The 20,218-nt window shown below is 32.1% G+C and overlaps 2 protein-coding genes across 2 annotated transcripts; one reads left to right on the top strand and one right to left on the bottom strand.

Moving 5' to 3' along the window:
* Window positions 1–11,297: 11,297 nt before the first annotated feature.
* On the top strand, window positions 11,298–13,447 carry LOC145632244 (uncharacterized). The gene is made up of 2 exons (XM_081684569.1): window positions 11,298–12,036; window positions 13,062–13,447. Exons 1-2 carry the CDS (start codon window positions 11,377–11,379, stop codon window positions 13,218–13,220), a joined length of 819 nt encoding a protein of 272 aa, XP_081540695.1. The 5' UTR covers window positions 11,298–11,376; the 3' UTR covers window positions 13,221–13,447.
* A 1,112-nt stretch (window positions 13,448–14,559) lies between these two features.
* Window positions 14,560–18,860, bottom strand: LOC145630999 (zinc finger AN1 and C2H2 domain-containing stress-associated protein 13-like). The gene is made up of 2 exons (XM_081683109.1): window positions 18,528–18,860; window positions 14,560–15,612 (listed from the first exon to the last, which is right to left on the bottom strand). Exons 1-2 carry the CDS (start codon window positions 18,624–18,626, stop codon window positions 14,860–14,862), a joined length of 852 nt encoding a protein of 283 aa, XP_081539235.1. The 5' UTR covers window positions 18,627–18,860; the 3' UTR covers window positions 14,560–14,859.
* Window positions 18,861–20,218: the final 1,358 nt, after the last annotated feature.

Consider the following 20,218-nt stretch of genomic DNA (forward strand, 5'->3'; position numbering starts at 1 on the left):
ACCCCACCTAAAAACCCGAATTCGATTCCTGGATTTGGATGAACGAATTTGGGTTTTTTTTGTGTTTTTGGGTTGGATTTAGGGTTTTGGGTCGGAGAACAGAGGAGGGGGGTCGTCGTGGAAGGGGATCAGTTTTCGGGGTGGTTAGTGAGGTCGACGGTGGATGAGTGGTTTCGAATGGGTTATAGTGGTTTTGGGGGGCCGAAAAACAAGGGAGGGGTAGTTTGGGGGAGGGGAGTGGGCGGTTTTTGGGGAGGATTGGGGTGGAGCGAAAGTCGAGCTGGGGGGAAATGGGGAGAGGGTATGGTGGTCGGTGGGTGGAGCAGCGGGAATGGGGAAAGGGGACATGGTGGCAGAGTTGGGGTTAAGGAGGAGTGCAGGGTGGCTGACGGGGGAGGGGCTGCTGTGGGTGGGGTTTGCTTTTTTTTTTTTAGGTTTGATAAAAAAATATTTCTAAAATAAATGAAAAAAAAAACTAACTAACTATGGTTAAATATCTAGTTAAAATTCATCATTAATGTTTTAATTGACTCAATATAAAAATTTAGGTTTACCATTGATAATAAAATTTAAGAACGTTTACCACTTAGAAAATGAAAAAGTTGGAGTTCTCCAAAGAGAATTGTTCTTAACTTATTAAAGTTAGTCCGATATATAAAAGCTCATATAGGTAAATTGTTCTTAACTTATTAAAGTTAATCTTAATGATTTAATAATTTTATGCATTACTACTACAAAAAACCCCTATCGAGTCGCCTGTAAATGACCTAACGAGTCGCTTTAAAGGCGACTCCACAGCCACCGACACAATAGCTTCCAACTTTAGGAGTCGCCTCTGAGGCGACTTGATAGCTTTTATATAATTCGCCTATTAGTTGTTAGGCGACTCTATTTGTTAAGCTATTGTGTCGCTTGTGATGAAAGAGGCGACTCCATAGGTTAATCTATTGTGTCGCTTGTGTTGAAAAAGGCGACACGTAAAAAAATCAACATTTTTTCCAACTATTTTTTATTAGCTCATATAATGTCAGTGTTTATGACACTCAGCATGCTTGATCTCTGGTTCTTTGCATGGAAGGTTGAAGTTCTTGCCATTATGCCAAAGTTACTTTTCATATATATATGATATTGTAACTGTTTTATATATATTTTTAGAATTAACCTATCGAGTCGCGTCTTACGTATTAGGCGACTTATTAGGTAGTGGTCATATAATAAAGCACCTAACAAGTCGGAATTTTAGAGTCTCCTATGTATAAGGTGCGATTTGTAAACATATCGAGTCGCCTCATACTTATTAGGCGACTTGTTATGTTGGGGTTAAAATCAACAAAGCACCTAATGAGTCGCCTAATATACATGAGGTGACTTGATAGGTTTACAAGTCGCACCATATATGCATGTGACTCTATAACCCGACTTATTAGGTGGCTTAAATTAGATTTTTAAAGTCACATGTATATAAGGTGCGACTTTTTAACCTATCGAGTCACCTTATAAATATCAGGCGACTCATTAGGTAAGAGTCGTAGATAAGAAAACTCACCTATTGAGTCACCTAATATTTATAAGGCGACTCGACAGGGTTTCGAGTCGCACCTTATGTACAGGTGACTTTGAAAATATAATTTAAACCACCAAATAAGTCGGATTATAGAGTCGAATGCATATATGAGGCGACTTGTTAACTTATCAAGTCACCTCATATATATTAGGCGACTCGTTAGGTGCTTTGTTGATTTTAACCCCAACTCAACAAGTCGCCTAATAAATATGAGGCGACTCGATAGGTTTATAAGTCGCACCTTATGTACAGGTGACTCTAAAAGTCCGACTTATTAGGGGTTTTTTGTAGTAGTAATGTTAACAAAAAATGCATCACATCTAATACCTATTTATAAAGGATTTCAAACCGGAATAACTAAAGACCAAAAAACTATAAAAATTAAGTTTCCAAACATGGAGTTCGGACAAATTAAAATGATGTCATTAGCTCAATTGTATGATGTCATTGAACATACTTATTTCTTATAAGTGTTGACGTGTTGTCACTGGTTTAGCACTTGTAAAAATAAAAAAATATATATATGATGATGTCACTTATCAACATTTACCTCCTTGATACAACTTTGTAGTAATTATGATAATGTAACTTCTTCGTATGAGTAAAATCTTAATTTATACTCCGTAACACAAACTTCGTATATGTGCATTGTAAGAGCTGAGATTATGTTATTTACATTATGCAAGAGTTTCTCGGTATGTATATTGTTAATTTGAGAAGAAGAAAAAAAAATTACTCAACTATCTAGCCAAAAAAGTGAAGAAACAACGGCTTTGGACTGGTAGTCCAGGCGCACAACTAACTAACATTTCTTGTTACATACAAGTATATCGTTGTATATACTCTTCATAAGTTCCTTACTAGAATTTTTTGGAAGTTTGTGTAAATCAGTAATTAACAACTAACATTTTCATTTTTTTTAAATTTAATCTTATGTTGGGATTTTATTAAAAACTGATTGTAATAAAAATAAAAAAAAAAATAAAAAAACCTATGAAAAAAAGAAATTGAAAGATCAAAAGTTAATTTCCATGTAAAGAAAATGATTATTTTTTAAAAGAAGAAATTAAAAGGGGGTGTAATGTTTCAAAAAGGGGGCGGGGTAGGGTTAATCAAGCATTTAAAAAAAATCAATTAATCAATAATAAGATTTAAAATTAGTGATGCTTAAAATAAGGATGATCATTTTTCAAAAATAAAATAGAATAAGGATTACCATAGGAGTAGAAACATCCAAATAAAAAGATTTTCTTAAGAACAATCATCTCATAGTGTCCATCATTTTATCAAATTTTACCCAAAAAGCCTAGGATTCAATTGAACAATCCCCTTTAACAAAAATGACCTCAACAAGTCAACAACTTCTCTGAACTTGGCAAAAGCCAAGAAAACACATCAAATCAATAACAAAAATTTGGGAATATGTTAACATTGGCAACTGTTTCGCGTATATAAAGGATATGAAAATTTGTATAAAGGATAAGGGTATTCGTGGAATTAACAAATAAAAGACAGTCAAATGCTAAGAATTTGGTTGGAGACTTTTATCAACTACGTCTGCGTGTAACATTTTCTTGTTACTAACACTACATACATGTTTATATTACTCTTCATAAGTTCCCTTACTGTGTCACTTTCTTGTGTAGAGACCCTCAACTTTTTTTGGTTGCTTGTATTATTCTTTATACTAACAGAGATCATTCTCAATGTAGTTTCCAAAGCACAACGATTTATCTTCAATACGAAATAATTATCTACATGTATGCTCGTCCTAATTCAGTAATTCTAAATTCGATATAAAAAAATTCAAATAATCCAACAGAAACCCTAGAAATTTAATTTAATTAATTAACATTTCAAATTTTTTTAAGAAAATTAACACTTCAATTGACGCTAACAAAAACACCACTTAAATTAACATAACATTTTCTAATTTTAATTGGTTGTTTTTTAGTTTAGTAAAAATTTTAGAAGTTTAGTAGAATTTTTAGTTGAGCATCTTTTTCTAGATTTTGTTGAACTGTTGAACTTTTTCCTTTCAGTTTCTTCCTTTTCTATCAAATTTGGCCAACACATTACATCCGCACATTTATAGAGGCAAATTTCCCTCAATAAAATACTTCGTTCCCGTTTTGTCAACATAACGATTGAAATATTATTAAAGCCCGTGCAATGCACGGTTTGTTTGAATTTTTAAAAATATTTTTTTTTAATTTATGTGCTAAAATTGGTTATATATATAGATAAAATTCCTAATATCAAAAGATAATATTTTATATTTAATTAGTTTAAATTTAAAAATCTCATTGGTCAATTTAGCTCACTTGGCATTTGAGTTATTTAATTATAAAAGATTTTAATAATCTCTTATTAAATTGGCTACTACTAAAATTTATGATCCTACATGGCACGCTAAGAAAATTAGATCCTACGTGGCTCTCTAAAAACTCAGGATTAAATTCCCCTTGATATATATATATATTAGATTTATGTAAAATAATGTTATTATCCACAAAAATGTATATTAAAGTGTTTCAGTTACTTTATGATGAATAATTTTGTAGGGTACCTAGGGGTGAAATTAATATGGTTTAAAACCAAACCAAAGTACAAATCAAACCGAATTAGAAATGTGGTGCATTTTTTTTTTAAATATGATTCTGTGCGCTTTGAGGAATCCCAAAATCGAATTAATATGGTTTGGTTTCGAATTTTAGATTTGAAAAACCAAAAACCGAAATCCAAATCGAATTATGGCCCATATCTAAATTATAGTCTAACCCAATACTAATTTCTATCCTACATATATAAAGCCAAAAATTAATAAAACTTGTGTTTTTTTTTTTTTTTTATATCCTAGAATGTCAACCAATATGGGCAATGTTGGAGTGAATAACTAGTTAGATGGAGCAAAAAGGAAGAGGATGAAAAATTTCGGTGCGGTTTGGTTTTCTTTTCAAAAACCGAATTTAAACTAGTGTGGTTTGGTTTGGTTTCAATAGTTATAATATGGTGCGGTGTGGTTTGAAAAATTCCAAAACCGAATTAATGTGGTTAGGTTTCGGTTTGGGCTATAAACCACACCGCAAACCAAACTTTCACCCCTAAGTGTACCCCTGTGTTTCTTTTTATTGGTTATTGTCATATTTTAAATATTCTTTATAATACTCCCTCCTTTTCTTTTTATTGGTTATGTTCAGATTTTAAATACTATTCATAATACTTCCTCCGTCCCAAAATACATAAGATGTTGGACTTTTTTTCACTATTCTTGTATCAATTCAATCGGATCGCTTATATTCTGGAAATAACACTCATACATCATCAATTGCTTCTACATCTTCCGATTAAATAGTTTGTACTCCCTCCGTTCTTTGAAGTTCTACTCACTTTTCGTTTCGGTCTGTTCCATGAAATTCTAACCACTTAGCATATTTCTTATTTTGGTAACTTTATATGTTATTAAACTAGATAAGTCCCGTGCGATGCACGTCATAAAAAAAATTATTGAAATAAATATATATTTTATATATGTCCCTCATATGAAATAAATTATAAAAACATAACCATTAATTGCCATTTGTAATGATTTATTAATGAAGAAGAGAAAACTTAAGTAAATCATGTGTTACGGAGTACTCTTTAACCGAGAGTAATTATATTTTGAATTCAGATATTCACTCACAAATTCATAATATAAAATATGGAGTATAATATAATTGTCTTAAAAAGAAAATATTGTAACAATTTAAGGTAAAAAAATAAATAAAAATATAATGTCAGCAATTGATTTAGGCGGGAAAATTCTTAACAACAGCTTGACATGTGTACAATTTTAAAAAGTAATGATATCAGCGGTTGTTATTTTAGTATATTTATAAATGGTTCATTGGCCCACAATCTCTCTCCTCCATGCTCTATATTCCCCTTAAATTATAATAAACTCACACACTTTGTCCTCTTTATAATGTAGTAAATAATGCAAGAGGTTCCAAAAAGCACACTCTTTCCTCTTACCTATATTTGCGGTTGGGGTTATAGGTGAGGTGGTGGTGGTTGGGGTTCTATGGTGGTGATGGTGGGGGTGGTGGGGGTGGTTGTGAGGGGATATTAATGGTGACATTAAAGTCTTTTCTTATTTGTCACTAACCATAATTTAATTTTTAACCAAATTAGCCTCATTAATGTCATTTGTAGGAAAATATTCTTAACTAGGGTTATATATATATATATATATATATATATATATATATATATATATATATATATATATATATAAAAGGGGTCACCATTGAGAATTTTTTTTTTTTTTTTTTTGATATTTTTTTTAGATGATCAAATAAAGATTATTGATAGTAGTGTACTCTTATTTGAATTTGAGGTGATAAATCTGACTCTAATTTGTAATTCAAATTTGCAGCAACTATGTTATTAGATTTTGAAATTCTCGTTCAGTAAATTAGAAATAAAAAGTTAATAGAAAATGAACATACAACTATTTGTAATGAACATATTTTAAAGATTTATTTTATCTTCGTTTTTTTTACGTAAATTATTATATACATTGAATTACCTATATTTTATTGAAAATGAACATTAAAATTTTAAATTTGGAGATACAATTTTTGGGTAATGAAATGGTTCTATCTGTTTTTGCTAGTCTAGGGTAATCCTACTTTTATAGGCCCAAATAAGCCAAATACACTACAAGGGCCCATTATTGCCCACTTATATCCACTATATATACCTCCCGTTGTAATCCCCTGTAATTTTGTGAAATTTAAAATTATATTTTAACATATTTATGTGAATATTTATTATGACTATTTATTTACATAATTTAATTTACTATGATTTAAGCAAATAAATTTAATGTTTATAAAGTTAATAAAATTATTTAACTATCCACCCATATTTTAATCATGAATTATTATGCAAGTCCAACCCATTATTTACTAATCTTATTCTTTTTCTACGCAAATTTTTAGCTGGTCCCGAGTCCGGCCAATTCTGGCTAGTCTTTCATTTTGAAAATGAACATTTAATATAACAAAAATGAACTTTCTTGCTATAGGATATTTGTTCTTATAAAATTAAATGTTCATTTTCATACTATCATAAATTCATTCTTATTATATTAATGTTCACAATTTTAACAATATATGTTCATAATTCTAACACGATTTTTAAAAATCTTTACTACTTGTAGGTTTTTAATGTTTATGCAATGAAAAATACAAAGGGAAAATACAAGTTAATCTGCCAGATAAACGAATTTTTGTTAATCTGATGATATTTTTGTAAAAATATATTGAAAAAGCGGGGTCATTTATTCAATACTTTTGGTGAGTTGTCCAATTACTGTTTGCCTTTTGCTTTTACTGTTTGGTGAGGAAATTACACATGTACCCCTCAACTAGTACATGAAAAGATGCATGTACCCCTCCACTATTACTTGAAAAGACAATTATACCTCCAGATAAACAAATTTTTGTTTATCAGGGGAATTAACTGGGTATCCCTCAAATACAAATTTGTTCATATTCGTGTACATGAATTTTCAGTTTTTTGTATACATTATATTTATAATTTATGCAATAAAAAATGCACATATTATTTTGTACATTTTTGTATGTTCATTTAGTAATTGAACATTGCACTATATTAAAATGAACATTTATAATATAAGAGTAAAATAAAAGAGACTATGAAAGTGGAAAAAAAAAACAACACTATATATCTAAACATCTAATATTATATAACTGAACAGTTTTCCTCATTATATATATATATATATATATATATATATATATATATATATATATATATATACTTCCTCTGTTCTTTTTTACTTGACATGTTTCTTTTATCACGCTTGACAATGCAAAACTTTAACGATCAATAACTTAAATTCTCCATAAGTATAAATTATAAAAGCTATATATTATGATAGTACTTATTGAGACGAATCCAAAAAGATCATACATGAGTATATTTTTCCTTACATATTATTCACGAAAGACGGTCAAAAGAGGGATGATGAATAGTGTAAAAGTCAAAGCGAGTCAAGTAATATAGAACGGAGGAAGTATATAACTGAATTTCAGTTATAAATAAACATGAACATATAATGTTGTTCCTTATTTATCAATATTTTTTAAACCCTCAAGTGAAATACCTTGATTTGTTCGATTCTCCTGAATAAATGTCTTGCAATTACTGAACTATACGATATAATACCAATTAAACAAATCAACAATATATTTTTTAATAATGAACAAAATGCCAATGTCTAATATTATTATTACTTATGTTAATTGAACATCCTTTACTATAAAAACGAACATTTTATACAACTGAACAAACACAACAATTGTATTTATTAAAAAAGAAAATGAACATTTATTTTATACGATTAAACATCATACGACATGAAAAAAAAAATTATTAAATAAGAATGAACATCATAATGCATGAAAATGAACACCTAGGGCATGTTCACATTTACTTAATTTCAGTTTTGTTCAGTTCAGCTCTAATTAGTTCAGTTCATTTCTAATCAGTTCAGCACCTAATTTTCCTCTCTCATAAAATATTCATTTCAGTTTAGTTTAGTTCAGTTCAGTTCAATTCATCTCCAACCAGTTTAGTTTAGTTTAGTTCAGCTCAGTTCAGTAAATGTGAACAGACTCTTAGTTATTAAGAAATACAAAATTAGCTAGAAAATGTTAATTTTTCTTATAATAAAAGTTAAAAAAGTGAGAGACCAGCTAGAGTTGGTCTCGTATCCAGCTATTAGAGCAACTACAATGGTTGTTGGCTAATTTATTTAATAGCTTGGCATGCCACATCAACTTCTTAAGCTACAACAATTCAAGCTATTTGTTGCTCCAATGGTTAAGCTAGTTGTAAATTAATTTATTTTCAAATTAACAATATTTTTTATCTAATAAATATTTGCCAAGCTAATTAGCTCTACAAAGCTAATTTGCTTGCCAAAGCTAATCAACAAGATGTGCAACAATGGTGTAGCTACTAGCTTAAGATTTTTAATATTTGCAAGCTACTCCCTTTTCCCAACCATTGGAGTTGCTCTTAGCAACTGTTTTTTTAGGCCTAACTTGCATATTGAGTCTATGATCTGGCCGAAGACTTCATGATCAAAAAGCAAAAACTCCGTAAAAGGAATCAAGTAGAGGGCTTTTGGACTAAAAGCTTAAAATTTTCCTTTAATTAGACTGGGCTTGAATTCTAAGCCCAAAATTGTTGCACAATGGGCCAAGCTATGTTTGATTGGCAATTAGTATTAATAGGTGCACCACGAATAAACTTTTGAACATTTAATAAAAAAAATTGAACATTTTGCAAAAAATGAATATTTAGTAAAAAAATATGAACACGTCACAATAATTGAACATAAACATGCAATTTTTATGTTCATATTTTATTAAGAAATGTTCATTTTGGATACATTAAATGTTCAGTTTATATTACAAAAACTATTGAATTATTACGAGTTAGTTCAAAATTTGTCTGACTCGTAATAATTCAAAATTTGCGATTGTTCAGATTTTTTTACTATATGTTCAAAATTTATTATTGTTCATATTTTTTTACTAAAATTTCAAAATTATAGGCGTGCTGCATTGCGATTGTTCAGATTTTTTTACTAAATGTTCAAAAATGGCGTTGTTCAGATTTTTTAACTAAATGTTCAAAATTCTCGATTGTTCAGATTTTTTTTTACTAAATGTTCAAAAGTATAGGCATGATGCATTGCAATTGTTCATATTTTTTAACTAAATGTTCAAAATTTGCGATGTTAAGATGTTTCTACTACATGTTCAAAATTTGCAATTGTTCAGATTTTTTTTACTAATTGTTCAAAAGTATAGGCGTGGTGCACCTATTTCTAGGTGCACCATGGTGCATCTTAAAATTTGCCTTTGATTGGCATTCGTAGTAATCTTCAAATTTTTGCCTACATCGTTATGCAGACAACGCTTACATCCACTTCTCTCTTATAATGATATCATTTTGTTGTTTTCGATTTCAAGTTGATTATAATATGTTTATTTCGATACCAGTAAATGTTCAATTTCATATCCTTAAATATTAATTAGTTTAACAAAAAGCTTAAACTTATACCATTATTTGGTTGATAATACCAACTTTTGTGCTAGAATTAGTTTAAACCATAATTGGTTTTTCAAAGCCAAAAAAAAGGGACAAAATATTTTTGATTTACATTCTTCGATTTCGATAGGTAAATAAGTAGGGCTGAGCAAAACTACCTGAAAAATCAAAAACTTGAAAAACCAATCCGTAACCGTTCCGAAAATTAGGGTACCCGATCCGATAACCATAACGGTTCGGGTACCCGTTCCGATAATTTGTTATCGGGTATGGTTATGGGTATCATTTTAAAATTAACGATTACTCGATCCGATCCGATAAGTATTTTTTTTTTTTTTGCTTTTTTTCCCTACTTTAATCTATTAATATAAATCTAAACTTTTACTTTACTTCATAATCTCTTTAAAATATCAATTAGTAATATTATTTATAATTTGGTCGAGATCATATGATATTGTTTTTAATTAGTTGTAAATTATATCATAATATCTACATAATTAAGTTTAATTATCATTATTGGATATTTTATTGGGTACCCGATAACCGATCCGAAAATCCGGGTACCCGAACTTATCGGTTTCGGTTACAGGTATCACTTTTAGTGATTTTAGTTATCGGGTACCCGAACCGTTAGTACTAACGGTACGGGTACCTGTCCCATGCTCACCCCTATTAATAACTACACAATTATTTTTATTTCACAATTTTTTTTTTTTTTTTTGTTCATAAACATGAATTAGCAATAAATTTATGTTCGAACACATTTATAAAGTCAATAGACCACAACCTAATTACACATATGAGAATCGCAAGGTTTGAGAACTTGTAATCATGTGCTGTAAACTGTAATGGACTCAAAATTGTTATATACACTTGGGTCGACTGTGCACCCAATTTGTTATTTATTTATTTAATTAATTAAAGGATAATCTATCTATACTCAGTATTTAAAAAAGCAAACCAAAAAAGACATATGTCATCATTCTATTACACTTTCCTATCATCTTATTCGACTCAATGTGCCACATGTCGTTTTATATTTTATATTTTTAATTATACAATTTTTCTTAACTTTTCATTAAACACTTTATCTTCATCTCCCCTGTTTAATTCAACCTTTTTATTTTCTCTCTTTGATTTTAGTCTCTCCATCTTCTTTCTATTAAGTCTCATTTTAAATTAAAGTCCCAAAATTTTTATTTTTTTAATTATGTTTTCAGTTACATATTACACTCATAGTTATTTATGGGTATTCCACGGCCCAGAAGGCTAGTTATTAATCAGTTAACCATCAACTAATTTAACAAAAAAAAAAAAAAAAAAAAAAAAAAAAAACCCTTTCTATCCATTTCTTATCAATTTCATCTTGTCTAGTAAATAAGGCTCATCTAATTCTCATTCATCAATCCGCATTATTTATTTATCTCAATAAAGTCGAACTCAACAGCCCAAAAATCAACAAATACAAATCAATCCCCAACCCTAAAAAATATAAGAATAAAAAAGCCCAAAACTCTCAAAACTCAGTCTTACTCTCTCACACTCCACTAAACAAAACCCTAATTCCAACCTTGATATATAAACCCACAATCTCCCCACCATTTCCCTCTTATCGCCCCCTTTCTCTCTCAAACCCTAAACTCCCTTACCTCTCACTTCCCCCCAAAACCCTAACAATGGCAGAAAGAGGCGGAGAACGAGGCGGATTCAGCCGCGGATTCGGCGGACGCGGTGGCCCTCCTCGCGGCGACCGTGGTCGAGGTGGTCGCCGTCGCGCCGGCCGTCGTGACGAGGAAGAGAAATGGGTTCCCGTCACCAAACTCGGTCGTCTCGTGAAAGACAAACGCATCACATCCCTTGAACAAATCTACCTCCATTCTCTTCCCATCAAAGAGCACCAAATCGTCGACGAACTCCTCGGAAGCTTGAAGGATGAGGTGATGAAGATCATGCCGGTTCAGAAGCAGACTCGGGCCGGGCAGAGGACCCGGTTCAAGGCCTTTGTTGTGGTCGGAGATGGAAACGGTCATGTTGGGCTTGGAGTCAAGTGTTCGAAGGAAGTTGCGACGGCTATTCGTGGTGCGATTATATTGGCTAAGCTGAGTGTGATACCGGTGAGAAGAGGTTTCTGGGGGAATAAGATTGGGAAACCACATACGGTACCGTGTAAGGTTACCGGTAAATGTGGGTCGGTTACTGTTAGGATGGTTCCTGCTCCTCGTGGTGCTGGGATTGTTGCTGCTAGGGTTCCTAAGAAGGTTCTTCAATTTGCTGGGATTGAAGATGTTTTTACTTCTTCTCGTGGATCTACCAAGACTCTTGGTAACTTTGTCAAGGTATAATTTCACTACTTTTTTAAAAAAAAAATTGATAAATTTTATGTATTTTTAGATTATTATTGTTAAATTTTCAATTGTGATTTGATTGTTCTGAATTTTATTTGTTCGATTTTATTTTATTTATTTGAAATGATTTATAATTTGATCCGTGAGATATGATTTTATTTGAAATGATTTATAATGTGACATGTGAATTTTGTTTTGCAATATGTTTGATTTTTGTTTTTGTTATTTATATTTTTTGGTTTGGAACTGATCAAATTGTGGTGTATTTTGACGGATGAAAGTGATCGAATTCGCCTAAGAACCTGATTTTTATTGTTAGGCCATAATTTTCTGGCATTTATGTTTTAAAACTATTGTGTTGTTTACCATATACAATTTTATTTTATTTATTTATTTAATTAAGCTTTTAGATCATTTGTTGAAATGTTGTATTCTTTTGCAATCATTCTAATCAAAAGATTTTAACTTGGACTTGTACTTTCCTGCAGATTTGAAAGAATGAAACTAGAATCCGAATGCGATATTTTCTTGTCAATTTGTTGTCATTGTTTGTGGTATTTCATTAGGGATTGCAATTCATTGTTTAATTTTATGGGTGGTTTATGCATTATGAATCATGGTAGTGGACTGAAGTTCTAGTGGTCCATCTGAGACATTAACATGCGATTTCTTCTCCTAAACTAATCTGAGGCATATATGTTTAATGGGTTTACACTAGTCTTAGTTGCCTTTTCTTTGGGGCAGGGTAAGTTTTGGATTGGATGTAATGAAATTCTCAACCTCATAATCTACTCTTGGATGATTCTTTTTGTTACCATTGCTGAATCCTGTTGCAACTTCAGTAAATCATTGTTTCTGTAACTGTTGAGTTAAATCAGTATGATGTCTTAATAGCTCCTGTATGTTGTCATATCATCTTCTAATGCTGTTTTTGTATGGAGTAGTACATGTTTGTAAGTCTGTGTAGTGTAATGCCTTGTGCTCTGTCAAAAGCTAAACGTGTTATGCTTTTGCAGGCCACCTTCGACTGTCTGTTGAAGACCTACAGTTTCCTCACCCCCGATCTATGGAAAGAGACTCGCTTCACCAAGTCTCCATTCCAGGAGCACACTGATTTCCTCTCAAAGCCAACTGCCAAGATCTCCTTAATTGAAGATGAGAGGGTTGAAGCCTAAGCATTTCCTAGATGAGCAAAAACAAACTTTTTTTTAGGTGAATTCGAGTTAATAGGTTTTATTAATGATGTTTTTGGTTGCTTAATGTCATGTCCAAATTGCTAGAAAGACACCAACTCATCTTGCAGTTTTGTTTCTGTGCTGGATTTGTACTCTTTTTGAGGTTTATATAAGTGCTACTCTTCTAAGCTTTTTAATGGTGAACAAGTATTGATATTATTGATTTATTGTCTTTGATGTTGATAAAGGTCCTATAACTTTGCTCCGGAGATGTCAACAAAACCAAATCTTTTTACTTTTAGCTGCATGTTTAGGTCTTTTTTAAATCAAATGAAGCTAAGGAGGGTGTTTATCTTATTGATTGAGGCATCAGATTTGGTGCAAGTGTTGGTTTGGGTTTGTGCTTGTAGTCTGGTTTAGCAGGGTTAAGAGGATTTTATTCTTGCATCTCGTAGACCGTGTAATTGGCAAAATCATAAGTACTTGAATTAAAATAGATCAAAGCCTATTTTTGGAGAGGGAAAAGATGACTGTAAAGAACTAAAGAAGGATATTGAGAAACTGGTAATCTGGTATTGCAATGTGAACACAAAAGAAAACACAAGAGTTATCCTTGTTATTATACCACGGTCATGGTTCATAACTACATACACCCTATCATGTAAGACTGACCATTAACTCATTAAATCAAACTTAATACAGGTGACCAGATAGTTTTAGACACTTTGTACTAATTCCTTGAAACTGCATTCTCACTCATTTGATGAGTCACCACCACCTTGCTTCATCTTCCCCAATGTAAACAAGGTTTATTGTCCTCTCTAATGAAACCCAACTGCCACCATCGATCTTCTTGTCACTACCGATCTTTGTGGACCATGCACTAAATTTTACCCTATAGGTTTTCGTTTAATTTGGTGAGGTTGTTGCTGGAGGGTAAGGAGGAAGGTTAGCTTCAATGGTGGAGGAAGGTTAGCTTCAATGGTGTTAGTGGAATGTCCATCTTAGCAACATGGTACAACTAAGCAGCAAACGTGAGCACCATCAATTTGATGTGTATGGTGCCAATGTCCCTTTTATCTACCTAATTTCAGATAAACAAAAAATGTTTAATGTTTAGCATTAAGGTAAAATAGAAATAACATCACAAGTTTAATCGCGTCACTGCAGAAAATCTGGAAGTTAGACACTGGCACACTGCATCACAGAAATAGACTTTTTTTACAGCAGAAATCTCATTATAATTCAACCAAATCACAATGCATATAGGAAAATTCATAAACAAGAAAACAGGCTATGAAGTAAGAGGACATAATACAGAGCAGACTTCATTTACAGCTAGAAAATTTCGAGCACTTGTATAGTATAATTCACACTAAATTCCAATCTGACCGTTCAATGTACATTTCAACTTTGTAAAAAAAAAAATGAATTGATGAAGTCAAACTTCTTTCAGATATCAGTACAAAATTAATCAGCAGACTGTGTTTCTCCAGTCCTAAAGGGACACCCAAGAACAGAATAAATCACTAAATTAACAATTTTACAGCTACCCAGGCAGACATGACCAGATCAACCCTATGATAATGGAAGAAAGAAAGAGCCTTTTCAAGCCCTTTTTTTCTTTAAAGGAGCCTTTTCAAGCCCTTGAAGTGCCTCCATGTTCCTTCTCAACATGCTCAACAAGGGCAACAGGATCAGTAAATCCTCTGCTGCATTTAGGGCATGCATCAATTGTTGACTTCCTAACACCCATGCGATTATTACTTTTTTCATGCGCTTTCTGCACATGCTCCACAAGTGCAGTAACTGATGAAAACCTTGCGTTACACTGCGGGCACACTTCCTGTCCACCTGATCCACCACTATTTGAGCTACTTTTACTACCTTGGCCTACCTGAAGTACCTGGTTAAAATCATTACTCAACTTCGCCATGCCTGTTTCAGCTGCATTAACAAATCGAGACCATACTGATGAAGTTGATTGGACTGGAGCCTTAGGACGTGGCACTTCTTTTCTACTACTGCTGGTCAAGAGACCCATGAATGGGAATCCAGTGTTGGATTTGGGGGGCCCAGGACACTTATGGTCTGGCCCAAATCGATGTTTTAAGCAGTGATCCGTGCTGCAATCCTTGCATTTGACAGTATTGGAGAACACGAGGATTTCCTTACAACCAACAACAGGGCATTTCCTCTTCTTAGTTACTTTCTCATAATTTTTTGGGTCACAGATGGTGTTAACATGAGATTCCCAAGTGATATTTGGATCTTCGTCAGGTTTCAGGCGAACTCCTTTGGCACAAAGTGGGCAAATGACAACAGTTACACCTTGGTTGTCACCATGTGGACATCGGTGCTGCTTATAGCTTCTATGCTGAAGGCAATATACCTGAGAATATGATCAAAATAATAAAGATCATTGCAGTGAGTATCAATGACAAATAAATGAGTGTAGACACCAAGTTCCTGATAAACAATGACAAACCATATGATGAAATCAACTGAAACATAAATTTTACAGTCCGTGCTTAAGCGGATTATGCACCATTCCAAATAATTGGTCCCAAAAGCATAATATTTTCGCAGAAATTAGAGCATCAACAAACTTGAATATGCATAAAGGAATAGGCGCAAATTCAGTTAGTTGATCCCTGATGCACAAGCAGCGAGTAATATGGAAATTCAAGTAGGAAACAAGTTGTATCACAAGATTCAAAACATAAGACCAAACAGTTATTCCATGCCCAGAAGGCCATGAAATGGAATCTAGATCTTAGGAAAGCAGCAACTCCAGCTCCAACGAACGAGTTGGCATAATGGAGTAAGCATAATAGCAACAAGTCAAACATATTATTGAGTTATGCAATACCACAAATCCTTCAAACATTTCATTTCTGGCTAAACAAAGAGCACAAACGTACATATTCACTTCCTCGTGAACGTAAAGGCTACGGGTGAAAGGTGAAACCTAGAAAATGGAGGGCCATTCAGGAGTAATTCTTAATTTTACCGGCTACATGCATGCCACATGCATGCCACAGGCATACAACTTATACATTATAGCATTGGGCATATGAATGTCAGATGTGTTATTTGTTAAAAACCGTCCAGATACGAGCTTTAAATATTGACCAATCTAAGGGAAGGAAGCTGAGAACCAACTTGGTTTCAGTTGGGGTTCAGAGAACAGACCAGCCTTAAAGCCTTCAACTATCCTACAGGTTACAGGACAGAGAACAAAAGTTTCACAACCTATCTGCAGATCTATCCATTTAGCATAACAATGTCATACCAAAGCAGCTAATCAAGGCTTTGTAACAAGAGGCAGGTACCACTCGGAATTGAGACAAGTAGGGCCACGGCAACCACATCACCAGTTAAATGCAAAGAGGCTATTTACGCACAACTGTTGTAGGAAATTCAACAAACTGTCTTACAACTTCACATAATTTAGTATCAGCCCAATAAATATTTCATTCATTCTGGTTCAAAGTCATATATTGCTTGCAAGGGCACATAGAAGGTACATATAATATGGCGCAATTTGTTAGCTCGTACCCACTGTCCCAAATAAATATGAAATTCAAGCAGCAAGATAATTCTTCACAACCCTAACAGCTCCTCTATTTTAAGCTAGTAATTTGAAAAAAGGTCATTGAAATTTCTGAGCAATTTGGCATAAAAATGTCCTTTAACAATATCCACAGAATACATATCTAGTTCCGCGACATCAAAATTAGTGTTTTACTCCATTAGTTACCACAATGTACCCCAATATACATTTCGAATAATCAGAAAATCCCATGATTTCCATAACCATATACGAAACGGGCTATTATTCTACATGTCCAAAGTTCCTAGCTGGTTTCATAGCCAGCACCCAGCATATCTCTCATAAAGATTAATAGGCCTTCCAAATCCCCAAATTAACTTCAGCAGTCAGCTAATTACCATGAATAATTCGAAGATCGAACAATTAATCCCCAACTAAATAAGTTTAGTATAACAAATATACCCAATTCAATATATTAAGTATAAAAAATAAGAAATTTTTTAAATTACCACCCAAAAATGTAACCATTTTCGAACTAACCACCCGTTTAATTTTTTATTTTAAATTACCACCCCTTAAATTAAATAAATGCTCAGATTACCACTCATTTCAAAAATCCGGTGGATTTTCCGGTTGTGAGCCCCACCTAATGTTTATTTTGACCCTTTTGACTGATTTTTTCCCCGATTTTTCTCTTTAAAAACGCTCTCCTAACTTCAATTCACATTTTTCTCTTTGAAATTTGGTAGAATTTGGTGAAGAAAAATGTGAATTAAAGTATAAAGATCGTTTTTAAAGAGAAAAATCGGGGGGAAAATCAGTCAAAAGGGTCAAAATAAGTGTTAGGTGGGGCCTATAGACAGAAAATCCGGTTAAGTATTGGCGCATAGCCGCTATTTACATAACATGTAAATAGCAGCTACAAGACAAAAGAGTGATGAATTTTTTTTCCTTTCTAGTGGTACAAATATTGTACCACTGTTACCTATAATGTCTATAAATAGTACTAATAATATAACCTATACTCTAATAGTATAAATTACATTTATAATAATATATAAAAAATACCACTGTAAGTATAATGGTACATTAAAAGTATCACTGAAACGATAAAAACTCAAAAAAATTATGTGAATAACTAGTTAACCCTCCTATATGCATTCCAAATCAATAGCAGCAATGCGCCTAGTTGCACTCAGAAAATCCACCCGATTTTTGAAATGGGTAGTAATCTGAGCATTTATTTAATTTAAGAGTGGTAATTTAAAATAAAAAATTTAATGGGTGGTTAATTCGAAAATGGTTACATTTTGTGGTAATTTAAAAATTAACCTAAAAAATATACCCAATTCAATAAATTTAGTATAACAAATATACCCAATTCAATATATTAAGTATAAAAAAATATACCCAATTCAACAAGTATAACAAATATCCCAATTAAATAAATTTAGTATTAAAAAAATACACCCAATTCAAAAGTTGCACTAAATCCCTCTGCCCCAACTTCAATAGTGTGTTTTCTAATGATTCAATTCTGTGATTTCCTAATACATTATCAAAAATTCAATCTTGAAGATATCCGATAAACAATTTTAAATGATGTATAAGCTGAGGCAGGGATACCCGAGACCTCGGATCAAATCCCGTCTACATCATAATGAAATTAATTCACCCAATAAACAATTCAAATAAACCGCATTTAATTTAAATTTATAAGATTAAAATACAGAAAGAGAGAAAGTAGGCACCTGGTCGCAGCGGTCGCAGGTAAAAGGGAGGAAATCAATCTGTTTACAATCATCAACGGAGCAATGTTTACCCAGATTTGGGAATGCCGGAGTTCCCATTTTTTGTGAAAGTTTTTTCTTAATTACTTTGTTAAATTTGGACAAGAAAATGAAGGAATTGGAAATTGAATGTTTGGATTAAAAAGGTTTTTTTTTGGAACTTATGGAGTAGAAGAGATGAAGTCGGCGGAAATCGGGAGTCGGTTAACTCCGGCGTGAATTCCTGGATTCCGCGTGAAGACGGAGGGGAATTAGAAAGAGGAGAGATGAAAAGTCTTGATTTAACTGCTAAACAAGAACTAAGTCAACCCTTTTTTTTTTAAATTACCTTTGGTGTCGAGCACCTAACATTCTAACAACACTACACTCCCCTTGTCCCATTATTAAATAGGATGTTGGGTTCGTCTGACACTGCCGTGGTTTTCTGTTTTTTTTGTTGTATAAAAGTATATAATTTATGTCACATAATAAATCAAAAATTATTTAAATTTATTAAAATTATAATATTTTTGAAAACTGACAACAAAAAAGTGAAAACAACTTTTACTTGTTTTCTGTTTTGGGTTTTTAGGCAATTTTTTTTTTGAAGACAAATGCTTAGTTTACTTTTTTTTTTTTTTTTTTGTTTGAGGGAAAATATAAATTCAGATAAGATTAATAAGAAAGAATAAGCACAGGGTTAAAAAAAAAAAATAAGCATAGATTATTTAATAAATTTTTATTTTCAGCTTATCTTGTGTGTAGTCACACCGTGTGATCACTTATAAAATAACAAAGTAACCCATGTAACACTGACCATATAACCCTGAAATATTGACTGAGTAACCCATATAATACTGACTAACCCTTATAACACTAACAGAGTAACTCCTTTGACACTGATTAAGTAACCCCTATTACACTACGAAGTAACCCCTGCCACATGGTGTGTATATAAGACTTTTTTTTAAAAAAAAAAAAAAAGGGAATAGTAATCACTTTCAAATCAGTAAAATTAATCTTAATATCTTTAATTTTTTTTAAAAAAAATTTATAAAATTCACATATCAATAAAATATACTTTGTACATTATTGCAAATCCAACAAGGAAATCCACTTGATATTGTTTTTTCCTTTGTAGATGATCAAATTAGAACAGACCAGATCAAATCAAAAATGCAAAAATAAGGTGAATCGAACAACTCACCTCGAGTGCTTGTTTATATGTGTGTGTGTTTTTTTTAAAAATTTTTTTTATCTTGTTATCATATAACCCTACTTTAAACCTTTAATTTTTAACATAATAAACTTTCCTAAATAATATTCTTTAAAATTGGTGCCTTTATGTACTTCACACATGTTTTTTCATTATTGTCTCCACTAAAAAAACAAAACTTCTAGTGTTTAGTGGGTTCTAAAAACTTATAATAATTAATTTTAATCTTTTTATTGTTTAATTATGATGGGCATGGCATTAGAGATTAGTTGTGCAAGTTTGGTAAATTTTAGAGCAAGATTTCAAGAGATTGAATTTTTGAAGTTTATGTATCAAACTTATAATTAGGAAAGCTTTCATATACTGTATATGTTTAAAGTGTATGTATTTCCGGTTAGAAAGAAGATGTTTCAAGGTGATAGTAAGTTACTATTTTTTTTTTTTTTGACAAAGATAG

This window comes from Chenopodium album, chromosome 5 (assembly GCF_948465745.1).
Source record: "Chenopodium album chromosome 5, dcCheAlbu1.1, whole genome shotgun sequence".
NCBI lineage: Eukaryota > Viridiplantae > Streptophyta > Magnoliopsida > Caryophyllales > Amaranthaceae > Chenopodium > Chenopodium album.

What these genes read in the sequence shown, in the direction of transcription:
- LOC145632244 (XM_081684569.1), top strand. Translation starts at nt 11,377, where the DNA reads ATGGCAGAAAGAGGCGGAGAACGAGGCGGATTCAGCCGCGGATTCGGC. An exon ending in CTCTTGGTAACTTTGTCAAG is followed by an intron (nt 12,037 to 13,061) that starts GTATAATTTCAC and finishes ATGCTTTTGCAG; the next exon opens with GCCACCTTCGACTGTCTGTT.
- LOC145630999 (XM_081683109.1), bottom strand. Translation starts at nt 18,626, where the DNA reads ATGGGAACTCCGGCATTCCCAAATCTGGGTAAACATTGCTCCGTTGAT. An exon ending in CCTGCGACCGCTGCGACCAG is followed by an intron (nt 15,613 to 18,527) that starts GTGCCTACTTTC and finishes TCATATTCTCAG; the next exon opens with GTATATTGCCTTCAGCATAG.